This window comes from Dendropsophus ebraccatus, chromosome 2, assembly GCF_027789765.1.
Source record: "Dendropsophus ebraccatus isolate aDenEbr1 chromosome 2, aDenEbr1.pat, whole genome shotgun sequence".
Classification (NCBI taxonomy): Eukaryota; Metazoa; Chordata; class Amphibia; order Anura; family Hylidae; genus Dendropsophus; species Dendropsophus ebraccatus.
In genome coordinates this window covers 177,080,968-177,101,203 of record NC_091455.1, presented here as the reverse complement: position 1 = coordinate 177,101,203, position 20,236 = coordinate 177,080,968, and the positions used below count along the sequence as shown (strand labels likewise).

At 44.0% G+C, this 20,236-nt stretch overlaps 1 protein-coding gene across 2 annotated transcripts in view; it reads right to left on the bottom strand.

Annotated features, from left to right (window-relative positions):
- Window positions 1-18,090, bottom strand: part of AHR (aryl hydrocarbon receptor) — a 101,361-nt gene extending 83,271 nt beyond the window's left edge. Inside the window, exon 1 of one of the 2 annotated variants that reach the window (XM_069958798.1) lies at window positions 17,741-18,090. In XM_069958798.1, the coding sequence (XP_069814899.1) occupies window positions 17,741-17,796 (56 nt within the window). In that variant the 5' untranslated portion in view covers window positions 17,797-18,090. The remainder of the gene's footprint in view (window positions 1-17,740) is intronic. The other variant, XM_069958797.1, reaches the window with a different exon arrangement.
- Between the last annotated feature and the right edge of the window lie 2,146 nt (window positions 18,091-20,236).

Below are 20,236 nucleotides of genomic sequence, written 5' to 3'. Positions count from 1 at the left end.
AAGGCATTTCCGCCCACAGAACTGCCGCTCACTGGATGTTTTTTCTTTTTCGGACCATTCTCTGTAAACCCTAGAGATGGTTGTGCGTGAAAATCCCAGTAGATCAGCAGTTTCTGAACTACTCAGACCAGCCCTTCTGGCACCAACAACCATGCCACGCTCAAAGGCACGCAAATCACCTTTCTTCCCCATACTGATGCTCGGTTTGAACTGAAGGAGATTGTCTTGACCATGTCTACATGCACTGAGTTGCCGCCAAGTGATTGGCTGATTAGAACCTAATAAAGTGGCCGGTGAGTGTATATGTGTATATGTGTATATATATATATAATATATATATATATATATATATATATATATATATATATGTTAAATTTTCGAAAAATTTCAGGCATTTGTACATGAAAAATAACCTTTTCGAGGGTGAAGGACCAAAAACCTGAGTGTGCACACAACTTTAAAGTGTGGAGTTTGAAGTTAGTTTTCCCAGCAGCAACAAAAAGCCTTATGTTACCATTCAATTGCAGTGAATTTGTTATTATATGTGACGCTTGGGTCACCAATCCAACAGCCTTGTGCACAAGTATGTATTCCCCACAACCCTAAAAGCAGACTCTTTTTATACGCGGTAAAATCCAAAGACTCAAGCACTCATACATGCTCACCTACACCAAAAGTGTGATCCCAAAAAAAAAATAAAATAAAAAAAGGTCATTGAAATCCCCCATACCCATCTACATTCATATTTCTCCCATGCCTGCTCAGCCATGAGACTAATGTCGTTTGCATCACTAAACCCAATAAATCAATTTCTGTGTATCGCGGAGTGAACGATCATGTTGCATAATCATTGGGAATAAGTTTAGCGTGTAAAGCCTTTCCACACATAGCTCACTTTGGCTGCATGACAGGAGGTGTTTACACCATCTTCTTGTTCTTTTTGTATTTTTTGATGCAAACTGATTGCACAACTGATGCATAAACTTATGTCACTTTGCATCAGTTTTTCTGTTTTTTTTTTTAATCAGTTTCTATTTTCAGTAGCCATTAAAAAAACAAAACACAAACAAACCTCACGGAATCAATAAAGTGATGAATACACAGACAAGGCTCTGCATGCATGTCCCCCATCCCTCCCCAAACTACAGGGGAGGGGGAGGACTCTTCCTAGATCATGGGTTTCAAACTGGTGGCCCTCCAGCTCTTGCAAACTTAAAGCGACTCTGTACCCACAATCTGACCCCCCAAACCACTTGTACCTTCAGATAGCTGCTTTTAATCCAAGATCTGTCCTGGGGTCCGTTCGGCAGGGGATGCAGTTATTGTCATAAAAACAACTTTTAATCCTGCAGCGCTGTGTCTAACGGCCGGGGCTTACATTTGTATATGCATTAGGCTGGCACACCCTCTCTGTCCTTCCTCCCCACCCTCCTCATCATTAGGAATGCTCCAGGCAGATTGCTTCATAGTCCCCACCTGTGTGTATAATGAACATAGGCTGGATCGTTAATACACCTGTGCAAAGCTCAAACAGCAGTAAATGTTCCTGGAGCAATCCTAATGATGAGGAGAGTGGGGAGGAAGGACGAAGAGGTGGTCCCAGCCTAATGCATATACAAATGTAAGCCCCGGCCATTAGACACAGCGCTTGAGGATTAAAAGTTGTTTTTAGGATAATAACTGCATCCTCTGCCGAACGGACCGCAGGACAGATCTTGGATAAAAAGCAGCTATCTAAAGGTACAGGTGGTTTGAGGGGGACAGATTGTGGGTACAGAGTCTCCTTAAATTTCCCATCATGCCTGGACAACCAAAGCTTTGGCTGTTCAGCCATGATGGGAACTGTAATTTTGCAACAGCTGGAGGGCCACCAGTTTGACACCCCTGTCCTAGATACTGTAAGGGGTGATGGCCATTTTTGTAACTAATGTTCACAGCAGCCACCATAACTAACACACACACACTGTTGAAGCGTCCATTCATACAATACAGGAAGCGCGAGGGTGCGTCTGATATTACAGTCCTCATAGATGTGAGGGGAAAAAAAATAATAAATAAAAAAAAAATAAACAGACTTCTCTTCTATATACCCTTTTAAGTCTTACCTTAACCTATAAAAAATATGACCAAGAAAATGTGTGAAGTGAAATATATATTTCCATATTCCCATCAAGTCCACTATAAGACCATTAAAATAAATAGTAAATTAGTTATTCCAAAGGGGGGAAAAAAAAAATTAGAAAAAAAAAGGCAACAAAATCTAAATGTTTGGAACCTGCCAGCAAGAAATAGCTTGTGCCTACTCTAATGTGATGAGTTGTGACAGACTCGTCTCGTCTCCCAGACGGGTACATGGTTGGTGCTAATCGTCCACACTCTATAGAACAAACTGTGCCCTCAATTACATGGCCCAATTTATTCTGTACACAGTTTGCTTTAGTCACTTTTTTCATCCAGAAGTACTTTAAGGACAGTCAAAACTGGCTACCGAGAGCAAGAGTCAACCAAGCGAAAACATAATGAGAGATGAAAAGGCCTACTGATAAGAACAAACCGCGGCCAATGCAGTTATTTCTGGCCTTTGAAGTGCAGTTCTAGGAGCGCAAAGGCCTTTTCCTTTATTTTTTGAAGGGCTCAATTAAATGGCCTAAATGAATCCTGGCGCACTTGTCTGATTAAAGAAATGATTCTGAACAAACTATGAAATAAGTCTCCCCCCTTCTCCGGCACACATGCAAGCTGCACGTAACTACAGAACAGAATACATCCGCTCCGCCGAGTGACATCCAGCCCTGGGAATACCGAAACCATCTCACGCTGGGGCTAACAACTTCTAACCAAATGTGACACAACCGTACACAACTTTGAGATCCGACGTTCAAAGCTTTCAAAAGGTAGCCATGTCCAAAGATTAAAAAATATACAGGTATCCATGTGGTTAGGTTTAGAGATGAGCACAACTTCAGTGTGCTCAGGTCTGATCGTTTAGCATTTGATTACCGGTAGTTGAATAGATTGGATCCAGCCATAAGGCTGCCTGGAAAACATGGATACAGCCATAGGATATAGGCTCCCTAGGGCTGCATCCAACTTCTTCAGCCACCCGTATTCAAATGCCGAACGATTAGAGATGAATGCAACTTGAGCATGCTCGAGTCTGGTTAGGATGGCTGCAAGTAAAAGTTCTAAAAGACGCACAAAAACTAACCAAGCAACCACTACCATGGGTCCTCGGCATGCAATGGTGCTAAATAAATATTACCATTTCCTAGACTTTTCCCCCTGTGATGCCTAAAACGATCACCGTATTTATATTAATGTCGCATAATGATGTAAAACAATACAATGGTCACTGGCAAGTAGAAGCTCAGTCATATCGGCCAGGAAGGACGGCGCTTTATGCAGTACTATGCTTCCTATAAAATGTACAGAGCTCTAAATAAGATCAATATGTGAGCAGACCTGTAGATGTACATTTATATCAATGGATTCTGGTTGCGACTCTCCACTCTTACTTGCGGCTATGTTCACATCTTACTTGAAACAGAGCCTCCATCGCATTTCCAGCAATATAGGATGGGAATAACAGTGATGCAGGCAGTGCTATTTTCCCATAAAAACAACAAGACAGCCAATTGAACACAATACACCCCATTTTAAGTCAATGGGCTCCGTCATATCCATTGTAGAGCACTAAAGCTTCTCTTATCAACAAAAGTCACGGTGCAAGTGTAAAAATAGCCAATTCGCTCTGTATTGCTGCCAAATTGGAGTCATACATTGGGACCAGAGGATCTAAACACCAAGGTTTGTATTCTGTAGAAAACACATGGTCATACAGTGAGAGATAGTGACACACAGTCATTGCCATGTTCCTAGTCGGAAGGAGGGGCAAGGTGGTTAAATCCATGTAGAAGTAACTTTGGTCAACAAAGTAATTTTCAAACATATAGCAAGTATAATGTATTCAGGAATTAATGGGTTAACTATAGAAAACAAAATATAGAGACCTGCTGCAAATGTCTAGACTCATTGGCTACCTGACTCCTGGGATTTGCCAAGCTTGGCAGATACATCAAGGTGGATCCAAAGTTAGAGCTTCGTTTAAAAGCAAAACTGGAAAACCAAGACTTTGTAAGCATTAGAGATATTACTTATATACAGATTTTTCAAAAAAATGTGTTAAAAAAAATGGCATCCCATAAAACAATCTGCAAAAGTTATTACTGTACTTTGTTTAAAAAAAAACTTAAGACAAAATCCCACTAAATTTTAAAAAGTTTAATAAAAATTGCTACATATAATAGTCAAGAAAACAAGAAAAAAAAGAAAACATTAAAAAGAATATAACAAAAAAGAAATTGTAAACCAAGGCAGGCATTCCGGATTAGGAAAAAACCTTTGCGTACAGATCTTTACATTAGCTTTCATGGAGTCCTATTGAACGAAACACAAAAGGAAATCGCCTCGACATCCCGAGAGTACACAGACATCCATAGAGCCGTGTTATGGGCACTTTATATCATAGTTAGTTTTACAGTACATAGATGATGTATCATTCCACACAGCAAGTACAGCATGAAGAAATGAAGAGAACTCACCGCGGAGGAGCAGTATGAGCTGGGGCTTCACAAGGCTCTTCTGCAAGTGTGTACTAGTTTATAAATGACAGTGCCAACCAGCACTGGAGAGAGATGAAGACGCAGTGAGGATCCACCTCATACAAGTGGCGCCCAGCTAGTGACTGACAGAACAGACATGGAAGACTTGTACGCAGGCTACAGCGAGCTGGTAACTCACTAGACGGCACAATACAGATGAGGATGGAGACCGGACCACTGCTCACAATGCTATTCATGTTATATAATCTTCAAGGGATGCGCCCTGATCGGCCTTCAGATGAATTCATGTAATCACAAAGATGGGAACAACATGAACATACCATGCCGATTCCACGGGCTTCAGCACAACAATACACCTCACAACTGAGTTTATTTCGGATGGATTTGGTAATACTTCTGATACTAGAGTCTCGAAGTTGGGGTCAAACTGCGGCCCTACAGCTATTGCAAAACTACAACTCCCATCATGCCAGGACGGCTCTAGATTTGGCTTAAAACTGACATTTTGTCCATTTTGTACACATAGTAAAGACAAACATTTTACAACCTCTGTGCAGACAGATATGTCCTAACTATAGATGAGCGAACCGCGTTCGAGTCGATCCGAACCCGAACGATCAGCATTTGATTAGCTGGGGCTGCTGAACTTGGATGAAGCCCTAAGGTTGTCTGGAAAACATGGATACAGCCAATGACTATATCCATGTTTTCCACATAGCCTTAGGGCTTTATCCAACTTCAGCAGCCACCGCTAATCAAATGCTGAACGATCGGGTTTGGATGGACTCGAGCATGCTCCAGGTTCGCTCATCTCTACAGGTAACCATGGAGCCACAGGACAATGGGACTAACCATCCAGATTAGCACTTCAGTCATTATACTACAAGTATAAGCTTTTAGACCATGGATGGGGAACCTTGGGCCCTCCAGCTGTTGCAAAACTACAATTCTCATCATGCCTAAACAGCCAAAGGGAATTGTAGTTTTGCAACAGCTGGAGGGCCAAAGGTTCCCCATCCTTGTTTTAGACCATGGTCACACTCGGAGTTTGGGGACATAGAGGACAGATTTATCAAACATGAAATTGGCTCAGTTGCCCCTAGCAACCAATCAGATTCCACTTTTCATTACTCACAGACTCTTTGGAAAATGAAAGGTGGAATCTGATTGGTTGCTAGGGGCAACTTAGCCAGTTTCACTTTACACCATATTCGATAAATCTCCCCCATAGACCTGAAAAATAGACTAAGTCCCATTAATAAATAGCCATATAACTAAGTTCAAGGTTCTTTCTGTTGTAAATGCAGGGCATACAGCGGCCACGGCCCCATTCACTCCCCGTTTCTATGGCGCAAAAGACAAATATTCACATAGTTTTTGTGCAACATATATTATACAACTATTTGCCCTCTGCACTGCTTGAGCGCCATCATAATTCCCCCTTTAGTTTTACAGTGCAGCAGCACAAACATTTAAAGTTTCTGAACTCCCGGCATCATAATAAATCATAATGCCGTCAACACTGTTGCGTTGCACCCATATTTACAGGGTGTGTAAGTAAGGCCTTAGTGTACTTTTCGGTGCAGGTGCTTTTACTAAAGAAGTCTAGACTGCTTCTTCAGGGTAACAGGGTCTTTGACAGCAATTTTTGGTCAAAAAAAAAAAAAACATAAAAAGGCTACTGTGGGCTAAATTGGCACATGCAGGCGGATCCTGCCAGAGATAGCCACGTAAACTATGGAGTACATGGGGGTCTGCCCGCTGGGGATTGTGGGGGGGGGGGGGGGAAATAACTTTGCCAGTTGGGAATACTCCAGCAAGATTGTCTCATTTAATGCACATAACCATTGTTTATATTTTCTTAAAGTGCAAATACAAAAGTACAAGTAACGATAATAGAGTTTGTAATTAGAGATGAGCGAACCTGGAGCATGCTCGAGTCCATCCAAATCAAATTGTTCGGCATTTGATTAGCGGTGGCTGCTGAAGTTGGATAAAGCCCTAAGGCTATGTGGAAAACATGGATATAGTCATTGGCTGTATCCATGTTTTCCAGACAACCTTAGAGCTTTATCCAAGTTTAGCTCGAGGTTCGCTCATCTCTAGTAATATATCTTTCACAAAAACTCCTCTCTCTACTTATCAAACTTGTCTTAAAGTGGTACGTCAGTGAATAAATATGTTTTCAAAATCAACTGGTGTTAGAAAGCTACACATAATTTTGAATTAATTCTATTTAAAATTCTCAAGTCTTCTAGTACTTATCAGCTGCTGCATGTCCTCCAGGAAGTAATATATGTGCTCTCTGCTACCACTGCTGTCCCTGACAGGAACTGTCCAGAGCAGATCCTTATAGAAAACCCCTACTGCTCTGCAAGTTCCTGAAACTGACAGGGATGGAAATAGAGAGCACAGTGTCAGACTGGAAAGAATACACCACTTCCTGCAGGATATATAGCAGTTTATAAGTACTGAGGACTTTTTTTTTTTTTTTTTTTTTTTAAATAGAAAGAATTCAGATATGTACATAACTTTCAGACACCAGTTAATTTGAAAACACTTTTTCCCACTGGAGTACCCCTTTCAGGTCCCCTTAACACTTTAAATTTCGGCTGTCAAGGGGCTCTCCTAAAACTCTACCAAAGTCAATAGATATAGGCCGTATTGAACTTTCCTGGACATAGGGAAGATGGGAGGGATAACTAATCAGGTATTGAAGGTGTATGACCACCTCCTGCCCCCTCTGCCTCATGCACTATTAAAGAGGATGTACCACTAGGTACATCCTCTTTAATCTGAACCGACGGATCGAACTGCACCGTCACGGGGAAGCCGGTGCTGCGGTTTTTAAGACCGCGGCCCGGTTTCCGTGCATGGCGCCGTTCTATGCACCAGAATCGGCCGGTGCTCAAGCACTGGAAGCCGGCCTGCCCGCCCTCAGTGGGAGGGAATTCCCTCCCCTCTATGACGCGGCTCCCTTAGAATGAATGGAGCCGCGTCATACAGGGGAGGGAATTCCCTCCCACTGAGGGTGGGCAGGCCGGCTTCCAGTGCTTGAGCACCGGTCGATTCTGGTGCATAGAACGGCGCCATGCACGGAAACCGGGCCGCGGCCTGAAAAACCGCAGCACCGGCTTACCCATGACAGCGCCATTCGATCCGTTGGTTCAGATTAAAGAGGATGTACCTGGTGGTCAATCAAGTTACTAGTAAAATGTGTTTTTGGCAAGGACTAGATGAATTGCTCAAGGAAATCAGGTTACAGAGGTCTATGAAGAGGAGGAAAGAGCAACTGCGGAGAAAGAAAGCAGCACAGACGCTGATGTTCCCCCTACTGTTATACTGAATCCACAGCTACACTGCTCAGTACTGCCATATAATGACCTCCATGCTCTGACAGCGTGCTATAGAATCTGTTGTAATTGTCAGTAAAGGACAACCATATAAAACATTTATACACAACCCATGAAAAGGGATCGTCTTTAAGATGCTGCCATCCAAAATGGATGAAAACCTTTTAAATGTTCTTGTTATCCATTCCTACTATGTGATAACATAAATCACATGGACACTATGATATTGTGTATAATTCTATTGATTGTAAGAGACCCTATCCAAGTCTTCGGCTCTGATCGATATGGTGGCACTTGTTCTATCCTGCTGAGGAATACTGTCACTATTCCACCTCTATAGACAATGCTGCAAATATCCCTAAATACACAGAACATTCTTAAAAGACTAATGAAACTGTTCCCGGCTCTAAATTGCACCCAAGCAAATTAGGGCAAGTTACGGATCTACTGGGCAAGAAGCAACATGATTTTTTTTTTCCATCCCTCAAAAGGTCTTATTATCTAGGCAGAAACAAGGATTAACACATTAAAGAACAAAAAATAGACCCAAGAAAGCAGAGACACGTTAGAGATGGATTAAAGGGAAACAAGCCTATACTATGAATGTAATGTGAGCTGGGCCTGGTGGAGGGGGGGTGCAATCCTACTGGATGGAAGCCGGCTCCACAAAGGAAGATGATGGCATCAGGAAGTTATGTTACTTTGTCCTGAATGGGTGGATTTACAGCAACTCAAGCATAGAGATGAAGCCTCATACCACTATACGTGGGCGGGTGGATGGGAATCCCTACATGTCTGTCCCTGAATATCCCTGCTACAACAGTGAAACCCCTTGCATATAACATCACATCATTCACAGCAGTATCTAAGGTCTGGTTTTACCAGAAACAAGAAAATTGTACAACAGCACAAACCCAATATGGTAGAAGTGGGTGCCCGTCTCTCCACCCTGGCCCAGGGTGGTGAAAAATCCAGCAATGAAGCAGGAGACAGCACGTCCAAGGATACAGTTGAAAAAACGTATTTAATGACACACCAGTGCGCGACGTTTCGGCTGAGAAAGGCTTAATCAGCCGAAACGTCGCGCACTGGTGTGTCATTAAATACGTTTTTTCAACTTTATCCTTGGACGTGCTGTCTCCTACTTCATTGCTAAGGTCTGGTTTTGTTACATTGATAACTTTTTTCCTGTTTTGGTTGGTGAACTTCCAGGTCTCTAAATGAGTTCATCAAAACTAAACCTGCACTGTGTGAACACAGCCCGATACCCTTTTCTTACCACTAGACTAAATGTAGACTTAGGGCACCTTCACACGTACCGGATCACAGTGGAATTCACGCTGCGAGTTCCGCAAATATTCCCGGTACTGTCATTTTCTATGGGTTTACATACTCACAGCGGATTTTTTTCATTTGAGTATTTAAAGTATTTAAAGCGACTCTGTACCCACAATCTGTCCCACCCCAAACTGCTTGTACCTTCGGATAGCTGCTTTTACTCCAAGATCTGTCCCGGGGTCCGTTCGACAGGTAATGTAGTTACTGAACTAAAAAACAACTTTTAAACTTACATCCCTGTGCCAAACAGCTGTGGCCTAGAGTATATGTGCCCTAACTATGCACCACCCCTCTGTCCCTCCTCCCCACCCTCCTCATCATTAGGAATGCCACTTGTAGGATTTTTCCTATTCCTCTGCAGTAAATACTGCACAGATGCCTTTACGATCCAGCCCATGTGCGGTATTCACACAACTGATGAATAGGAGACAATCTGCCTGGAGCATTCCTAATGATGAAGAGGGCAGGGAGGAGGGACAGAGAGGTTGTGCCAGCCTAATGCATACACACTCTAGGCCACGGCCAGTTGACAAAGGGCTGCAAGTTTAAAAGTTGTTTTTTAGGACAATAACTGCATCACCTGCCGAGCGGACGCCAGGACAGATCTTGGATTAAAAGCAGCTATTTGAAGGTTCAAGTGGTTTGGGGGGTCAGATTGTGGGTACAGAGTCGCTTTAAAGCCCCTTCCCACCTATCCCAGAGCTGCCCGGCGAATACGATACCTTGACTTGCTCTTGTACTAAGAATACTCATCACCTTCTTTGTTAAGACCCCCCCCCCCCCCAAAGTTCTCAATGTAATTTTTTGGTGGTCTCTGCAAATAGTTTTTACTGCACATATAAAACTATTGCCTACCAACATGCGTCTGTTGGAGATATGAAGATACCATGAATAATTCATTTGAATTAGTCATATTTTATCTTCAGCCGCCTGTGTTGTTCCTCAGCTCTGCACACACCCTTTACACACAGCATCTTCCTCCAGTCCTGAAGGAGCAACCATTACATAGGTATTTTTTATTTACAGGTTGTTAAAGGGGTTTTCCAACCATCACCATTGCTGAGATAAGATGTGGCGTGCACCAATATATACTGTGTAGATCTCCCTGTATTTCATGTTCTTCTTCTGCATCAGTGTCGCCACCACCACAGCCTAGATCCATTCTAAATGGCCCTAAAGCGAACAAAGACGGGGCTACATGGTAACTTTGCTCACTTCACATGAAGGATGCTGTTTTGTACACAATGATAGTGAATGGTGCCAGGTTGTAACATAGCGTGACTTATGTGACAGTCGCAAATAATCCATCTCTGATGGCTTATTAGTCGCAGGTCACAAATTGCACCTGACTTTGCCACCAATGGCCTAAATGCAAGTCATGTGTAACTATGACCCTCTAACCATCTCTCTGCAACTATGATAAAGTCACAGACAAGTCAATTATTTTGGTCACGCAACTTACATGACACCATGTAGTCCTAACCTAAAGGTATAGGGGCTTTACAACAATCTGACTCCTCACGGCACAAGGGACACTAATGGACACTTTGTGGCGCAGTGCAGGATGGGAGTAAGCAAAGCATTAAAGTAAAAAAATGACAGTGACAAGATGACGTCACTGGCGGTGGTCAAGTAATAGCGGGGAATACGCTGTCGTTGGAGCAGCCGGTATTAAGGCGTTTTGCAGCAGCCAGACACCATTTGAAAGATTTAGAGTGCCCCTTTAAGTGAAAAGCCTTCATGCAAAACGTATCAGTGCTGCCCACATCAACCAATCATCACACTAGATCATGAAGAATAAAAACTGGAATAAGAGTGCGGCTATCATGACACTGACGCATGACACACGATCACGTGACTGATGACATGACAAAGGTTATTTGTAGTGACAGTGCCCATTTAAATCAAGGCATGATGAGAGGTGTAGTTTTACAACAGCTGGAGAGCACTGCTCTGAGGTAGCCACACCAAGTTTTTGCAAGGAAAGCACAATTGAGTCTTTCAAGCTGCTTTCCAGTCTGTAAATGAACACCATAAAGTAAATCTTCCGGTGATGAAACAGTCTAGTCTGCCCAACAAATCGTGAAACATGTCTGGTAGATTTCATCATATACAGTAGAGCAAAACTGCCGGACGGTTCACAAGACACTTTTGTTAATTAAGTTTTAAAAATTAACATCAGCATTTAGAGTTTTACTAGAGATGAGCGAACCTGCCGAGGTTCGGGTTCGTATGAACCTGAACTCTCGGCTTCTGACTGCCGCTGTCTGCCCGCTCCGTGGAGAGGATGGATACAGACGGAGGACCGCCTGGAGAACTGGGATACAGGCTATGGCTATGGCTGTATCCCAGTTTTTTCCAGGCGGTCCTCCGGCTGTATCCACCCTCTCCACGGAGCGGGCAGACAGCGGCAGTCAGAAGCCGAGAGTTCAGGTTCATACGAACCCGAACCTCCGCCGGTTCGCTGATCTGAATTTTTACTATTTTATAATGATATTTTCAGTCTTTGTTGTCCAGTACTTCTAGGTTTTACGGTTTAGAAAACGTCCCAAAATGGGCTTGTGTGTGTGTAATGATATTTTTATTTATTTATTTTTTTTATTGAGGGCTGTTGAAATCAATTTAACATTTTACAGCGGTGTAGGGTCCTTTTCTTTAGCCATATATGGGCCCAAAACATCAGGGGGGAGATTTATCAAAGGGTGTAAAATTTAGACTGGTGCAAACTACCCACAGCAACCAATCACAGCTCAGCTTTCCTTTCACCAGAGCTGGACGCTGAGCTGTGATTGGTTGCTGTGGCCAGTTTGCACCAGTCTAAACTTTACACCCTTTGATAAATCTCCCCCCTGATGTTCTGTTCTCATTTGGAACATTTTTCACACTTTTGGCCCTTAAAGAATAATGCCAAAAACAAACCAAATGACATTATTTTTAAATTTATTTTATTTTTATTTTTTTTTTTTTTGGGGGGGGGGGGGGGGGGGGCTGAAACTACAGACCTAAGAATGGAAATCAATATAGCCTTAGGGTACGTACACATTACAGAATTTCAGCAAAGACTTTAAGTGGATTCCGCTTGAAATTCCGCACGTTCCATAGACTCAATATTTGTCAATGAATTCCACAGTGCACCCAAAGAATTAGCATGTCAATTCTTTGGGCAGACAGCGAAATTCGCCAGAAAATATCAGTGAGCCTATGAAACGGGCGGAACTTCAAGCGGACGCCATCCGGCAGAATCCACTTGGAGCCTCTGCGGAAATTCCATAGTGAATAGTGTGCACGTACTCTAAATCTGTAGTATTTAGCCAATAACTGGCCACAAACACGGAGGAAGAATTTTCTGCTCTTATGTTTTTGGTTCTGGTGAAGAGACAAGAAAAAAAAAAAAAAAAAGGCTAAATGTCTTCAAGACAGAAAAATGTAAACTGTTAAAGTTAAAACATGAACTAAAAAAAAAAAAAAAACACACTGTAAAAGGAAGAAAAAGAAAACCCCCCACAGTATGAATGAAGCCTATTTTAATTGATGTATTCCCATGTATCTCAATGAAATAACCAATCACAACAAAAGACACAAGACGCAGCCTGAAGGGTTAAAGCTTATTTACACAATCATTCACCTGTGTCCTTATAGTGAACTATGGCATTAACCAACCTATAGAACCCTAGTCGTATGTAGCCATATCCAATAACACTTCATCTAGTGTGACATCATCAGTAAACATTATAGTCCCGTGACATTACATTGTCCTACATGATCACACCCGGCTGTAAGGCTCCTATAGAACAGTTAGATATCCTGGAAAAAATGTTAACATATTAAAATTAAGGCAAATTGTTTACTATACAGTAAAACAAACATATACAAACTGGCACTACGGAAAACCCCTTTAAAACTATAAAAGGTGAGTTTTACAATGCATATTAGGGTGTTATAAAAATTATAAGGCTCTCCAACAAAACAACACGCCTGTCACTTATAATAATACGGCGTATGTAATAAAACAGTTGCTTCCAATGAAAACAGCACATAGACGGGGATCATCATCATCTTCACCATAAGTGTTGTGGCAAATAGGATAGTGGGAGAGAAGGGGGGGGGGGTTATTCCTAACCTGTAAAGCTGGAAACCTCTAACCCAATACTAAGCTGGACAGTTTTAGAGAGTCCACAGAGGTGACACCGTTTAACCAATTAACGGGGATAATGTGATTTGGCCACCTACATTTGTAGTCACACGAAACCCTGTATGAGAGGGAGCGGAGCGCTGCCGCCGCACACATCTCTCTGCAATGATTGTAAACTGTCGGCACAACATATAAACCTCATCTATAATTCATCCCGGATAGGGGTGTGAACTGAATCACTCTCAGTTAAACATAAATTATACACCATTATGGCGTTTATTCCCCTTTAACTCGTTCCATCCGTAATATAAAGCCTCTTCACCGCGCAGTTCCTGCAACAAGTACATAAAACTTCACATCAGAAAAGAATGGAGACATTCAATGGCGGCGAGAACTATGCATCTATATACCGTAAGCAGCGCGACGATTAGATTTCCCAGTTACGCCACCATGAAGAAGCAATAGTCATGTGCGTGCATAACTATCAAACAGCACGTATCTCCTATGTGGAAGCTCGGCTGCTGCCCACACCCTTGACTAGCCAGCCACAAAGCAAAGCCTCTCATTCTATAAGGGGGGGGGGGGGGCTCTCGGCATCAAGCAAGTTCATGTCATGTTCAATGTCAAGGCACTGAATAAATGGAGTGCAGGAACTCAGGAAAAGGCACTATAGACGCCGGGTCTGAAGCCTGTGAAAAGCTCCTGTGCTTAGTGCAGGATACAATGTATAAGAGTCATTGTTGCTTTAAGGCTCTAAAGGCTGAAGATCTTTCTAAATAAAGACCAAAGGTCTTCCCACTGTCCTCTGACATATGATTTGGCATGGAGCCCACCCTTGCTGCATTGTAACATACCACTAAGTCACCATTAACCCCCTCGCTGCCTGGAGCAAAAAGCAGATGCTACAATCATTATAATGTATCAAGCAAATACACACAGAGCAGTGTATGTGAGATGATGATGATGATGATGATGATGATAGCAGCGTGGATCCAAATGGAAAACAGTGTGACCCCACACCCAACCTAAAATCGCTGCTTTATAATCTACAGCAGCGTCAGAGCCAGCCGCAGGTTAGAAGGAAAAAAAAAAACAAAAAAACATAGATGCAATAGTTTAACAGTTCAAGCAAGAAAAATTAAAGATAAAAAATATCCATATGTAATCTATCAGAATACATACACACAAAAACCAGATAAAACAATCATCATCAGTGGTAGTCTGTGTTCCAGAAGATAGAAAAACGACAGCTAATGGGAAAATACAGCAGTACTGTAGTAGTAGAACCGAGGCTCTCTAGTTGTTGCAAGACTACAACTCCCATCATGCTTGCACAGCCAAAGCTAAAACCATGGTTCCCTACCCCTGAACGAGAACATATTCTAACAGAGAAGAAGCTAGTCTGGTCGGATCCAATACCCTGACTGAACTGTAGGCAGCCGTTCACATGTGGGTTTATTTGTTGCAGATTTCTAAGCACCGTGTTCTGAATGTGATTTTTTTTCTCTTGTACCATTATCAGATCACATCCAATCCCTATAGGGGTAAGTTCACATGCATATACACTGCTGTTTTAGGATGCGTTCATCTATTTATTTATACCATTTTTTTTTCTTCTAGTATAATAGAAAACAGCAGCGTATATGCGGTGTGTGAATATATCCTACTAGTAATGTCATTATTTGGGAAATTTGGCTAAATATTTACATCTGTAGACAAATACTTGTTATGTTTCATCACCATCATCTAGGTGTATAATACTCCTTACACCGGTGTGTTGGACCAATCATGATGGGAGTTGTAGTTTTGCAATATCTTAAAAGCCATAAGGCTGCAGTGGTGGGGGGCAGGACGGTGCCTTACACCATCTCAGCGCTCGGCTCCTGCCTCTGTTACTTCCAGTGATGTAGGAGAATGAAGGGGGATTTGTCACGTTTCCCGTCAGCCCCCCCCCTCCACCTCCCATAAAACGACACACCATCCCTAATGTTAGGATGACAAACAGCCCAAGTAGTATCATCCTACAGGTCCCAACAAGCAGCGCTCCCACCACCGTCTGCAGCAGTGGCACGGAATAGCAGAGAGGAGGCCCCTCGCTCCTAAAGTTTTGTCTCTTCCCCGAGACCTCGCCTGTTTGTCTCTCCCAAATTCTAAAATTTGGAATTTCCCACAATGCAACAGCAACGACCCCCAAACGTCTGTATTTCATGACATAAACCACTGCGCTTTAGTATAATTTTTTAACAAGGAAAGACGTCCCCGCTGCATCCATTTCCTGCAATGTTTTGTGTCAGAGGGGAAGGAGCGGGTTTTGCTTCCATGCTTTGGTTGTGAGAAATCTGAGACTGGAATGGATGCAATCTCCCGACCATAGACAAAATATGCGTGTACACTACGGAACTTTGTGTCGTTGGTCTGATATTTACATGACTCATCTTAAAGTCGGAGAAATGCTCAAGAAAACCACACAAAAAATATAATAATAAAAACAAAAATTTTATATATATATATATATATATATATATATATATATATATATATATATACATAATATATAATATATATTATATATATATATATATATATAATATATATTATATATATATATATATATATATATATATATATATATATAATATATATTATATATATATATATATATATATATATATATATATATATATATATATTACACACACACACACCCCATATGCAGCATAAAGGCTACATCCAAACATCACTATCCGTTGCGGCCAATCTCTAGGCAATGTTGTAGTTAGTATCTAGAGAGCCCGGTCAAGGCAATGGCTTGTTGGCACCCACCCTGGCACATGCCCCCCAGCAGCTACGCCCCTGCTCCTCTCAGGGATCCATTGTGTAGCGGCTACTCCTCTATCAGCGTGGCACGGAGGAGGACGACTGACCACAAGAGATAGCCAAGAGCCCAAACCTCCAAATAGGTCACCAACTTTTAGCTAATACAGCGACGTCCTGTCGGACTGAACGTTGCTGCGGACGTGACGCTAAATAATATATAGTATAAAGGCAGCGTGTATTGTAAGGGAATAAGGTGGAAAAACTGGAGTACAACAGGGAGAGGGAAAAAAAAGGTGGCTGCAAACAATAAGGGGTGGAGCAGGCTTAGAAAAACAGCAGACAAAATGCTGAAAATGTCAGTAAGGGACATAGCGTGACTACAGCACTGGCCCCCAACCTGGGGCAGAACTACTACCCCCAGCATGCCCTTATTGTTATCTAAAACGATGGGTTGGAGACTTTTGTATTAGAGTCTCCAATATGTGGTTCTCTAGCTGCCGCAGAACTACAACTCCCAGCATGCGCCAATCAGTATTCTGGAAAATCACAAGTCAAAGACTATTGCTTTAGTGTTCTCCAACCCAGCAGTGGAACTATAACTCCCAGCAATTTTTTTATTTTTTTATTAAGGCCACCCAGCAACCCATTACATAACAGGTCAGGCTGCAGCCAAAGCCTCAGCATCCCAATGCAGATGTGAAAAACGTGAAATAGGTCACATCTCCGGCAGCAGCCGCACGTGCATGGGGCGCCGCTTATCACTGTCATCTACAATCTATGGGATCAGACGCCACAATGTTCTGGATCAGCATAACTACAACTCCCAGCATGCTCTGACAACCTTCAGGAGAGCCTTGGGTTGGAGATTACTACCTTAGACCATTGATGTGTGCCTCACCTGCAGGACTACTACTCCCAGCATGTCCTGGCAGCTTACTGGAGTGCCGTGGGTTGGGGGATTATTGCTTTACGTCAGTTTTCTACACCCTAAGAATCTGCAGCCGTTGCAGGACTACAACTCCCAGCATGTTCTGCCACATCTGGAGAGCCATGGATGGAGTTCATTGTTTCTAATGAGCGCTCTCCAACCTGTGGCTGTCCAGCTGTTGCAGGACTACAACTCCCAGCATGTTCTGCATGGAGCACTCTCCAAACCTGTGGCTGTCCAGCTGTTGCAGGACTACAACTCCCAGCATGCCCTGACAGCTGTATGGAGAGCCATGGATGGAGACAATGAAGGGTTCTCCAACCTGTGGCTGCAGAACTACAAGTCCCAGCCTGATAGGAGTGGTAGTCCCGCAGACAGATAACATGCAGCACCCCTGTCAGTGCCAAGTGCCGTGCCCCCTCCCTCAGCCCTGTGCACACTGACAGCCATGTAAACAAGCCTCCCCATAGCCATTACACAACAGCCGCAGCTAGAAGCCGCAGCGGCTCCGCACGGTGTCAGGCCCGGATCAGTGACATGTCGCACTCACGTCTTCTGCACGGGTTTGCGCCTCTTCCTGCTGGCGTACATGATGTTGCTGTTCATGTCGCTCGTCTTCTCCAGCCGCCTGAATATTTAATGTCTCTCTCTCTCTCTCTCTCCTTCCTCCCAGGCCGGCCGCGGGGTTACAGCTGCAATCCCAGTCCCAGGTCCGGAGAGGTGCGGGGCTGTAGGTCCAGGTCAGCACATTGGTGCCGGGGGAGCGGAGCGGACAAAGTGAAACTCCGGAGCGCCTCACTGCTGCAGCCGCGGATAATGGGGACCGCCCAGCGCCTGGCTGGTTTTTTTTCTTCTTCCCTGCCTGAACTCTCGGTAGATGCTAGATCCTGGGCAGCTAAAGGACCTTTGATGACGTCAGGGCCATGTGACCAGTCACATGCCTGGGAGGAGTCAGGCGGAAAGTTGCGCTGGTGTGGAAGTGTCAGCTCGAGAGCGCAGAGCGGAGTGTGATGTTATAGCAGGGAAATAGCATAGTGGGTGATAGCCTGTGTATCGGATCCCGCCAGCAGAGCTGTGTGTATGTGCATGGAGCAGAGCTGTGTGTATGTGCATGGAGCAGAGCTGTGGGTGTATGTGCATGGAGCAGAGCTGTGGGTGTATGTGCATGCAGCAGAGCTGTGTGTATGTGCATGGAGCAGAGCTGTGTGTGTGTATACATGGAGCAGAGCTGTGGGTGTATGTGCATGGAGCAGAGCTGTGGGTGTAAGTGCATGGAGCAGAGCTGTGTGTATGTATATGGAGCAGAGCTGTGTGTGTATGTGCATGGAGCAGAGCTGTGTGTATGTGCATGGAGCAGAGCTGTGTGTGTGTATATGGAGCAGAGCTGTGGGTGTATGTGCATGGAGCAGAGCTGTGTGTGTGTATATGGAGCAGAGCTGTGTGTATGTACATAGAGCAGAGCTGTGTGTATGTGCATGGAGCAGAGCTGTGTGTATGCGCATGGAGCAGAGCTGTGTGTGTATACATGGAGCAGAGCTGTGTGTGTATGTACATGGAGCAGAGCTGTGTGTATGTGCATGGAGCAGAGCTGTGTGTATGTACATAGAGCAGAGCTGTGTGTATGTGCATGGAGCAGAGCTGTGGGTGTATGTACATGGAGCAGAGCTGTGTGTGTATGTGCATGGAGCAGAGCTGTCAGTAGTGGATTGTAACAGGGGCGTTCCGGGCGGCAGCCCGGGGCCCTCAGCTCCTGGGGGGCCCATGACCACCCAAAAAGACTTATACTTTCAGTGGTGTACTGTCTCCTGGCTACACTTCCGCCATGATTTGCAAAAAATCACAGTTTTTTTAATGGCAATTTTGCATAAATCAGGACATCATGACATTATCTATCCTGTACTATGAACGCCAGGCTAGTGCCGCCATAGTTACAGTGGGTTGGGGGGCCCAGGCTTGGTGAACAGCCCGGGGCCTATGGTAAAGTTAATCCGCCCCTGAGAGCTGTGTGTGTATACATGGAGCAGAGCTGTGTGTGTATGTGCATGGAGCAGAGCTGTGTGTGTATGTACATGGAGCAGAGCTGTGTGTATGTGCATGGAGCAGAGCTGTGTGTATGTACATAGAGCAGAGCTGTGTGTATGTGCATGGAGCAGAGCTGTGTGTATGTACATAGAGCAGAGCTGTGTGTATGTGCATGGAGCAGAGCTGTGTGTATGCGCATGGAGCAGAGCTGTGTGTGTATACATGGAGCAGAGCTGTGTGTATGTGCATGGAGCAGAGCTGTGTGTATGTATATGGAGCAGAGCTGTGTGTGTATGTGCATGGAGCAGAGCTGTGTGTATGTACATGGAGCAGAGCTGTGTGTATGTACATGGAGCAGAGCTGTGTGTATGTACATGGAGCAGAGCTGTGTGTATGTACATGGAGCAGAGCTGTGTGTATGTGCATGGAGCAGAGCTGTAGGTGTATGTGCATGGAGCAGAGCTGTGTGTGTATGTACATGGAGCAGAGCTGTGTGTGTATGTACATGGAGCAGAGCTGTGTGTGTATGTACATGGAGCAGAGCTGTGTGTGTATACATGGAGCAGAGCTGTGTGTGTATGTACATGGAGCAGAGCTGTGTGTATACATGGAGCAGAGCTGTGTGTATGTGCATGGAGCAGAGCTGTGGGTGTATGTGCATGGAGCAGAGCTGTGGGTGTATGTGCATGGAGCAGAGCTGTGTGTATGTGCATGGAGCAGAGCTGTGTGTATGTGCATGGAGCAGAGCTGTGTGTATGTGCATGGAGCAGAGCTGTGTGTATGTGCATGGAGCAGAGCTGGGTGTATGTACATGGAGCAGAGCTGTGTGTGTATGTACATGGAGCAGAGCTGTGTGTGTATACATGGAGCAGAACGGTGTGTATGTACATGGAGCAGAGCTGTGTGTGTATGTGCATGGAGCAGAGCTGTGTGTGTATGTGCATGGAGCAGAGCTGTGGGTGTATGTGCATGGAGCAGAGCTGTGGGTGTATGTGCATGGAGCAGAGCTGTGGGTGTATGTGCA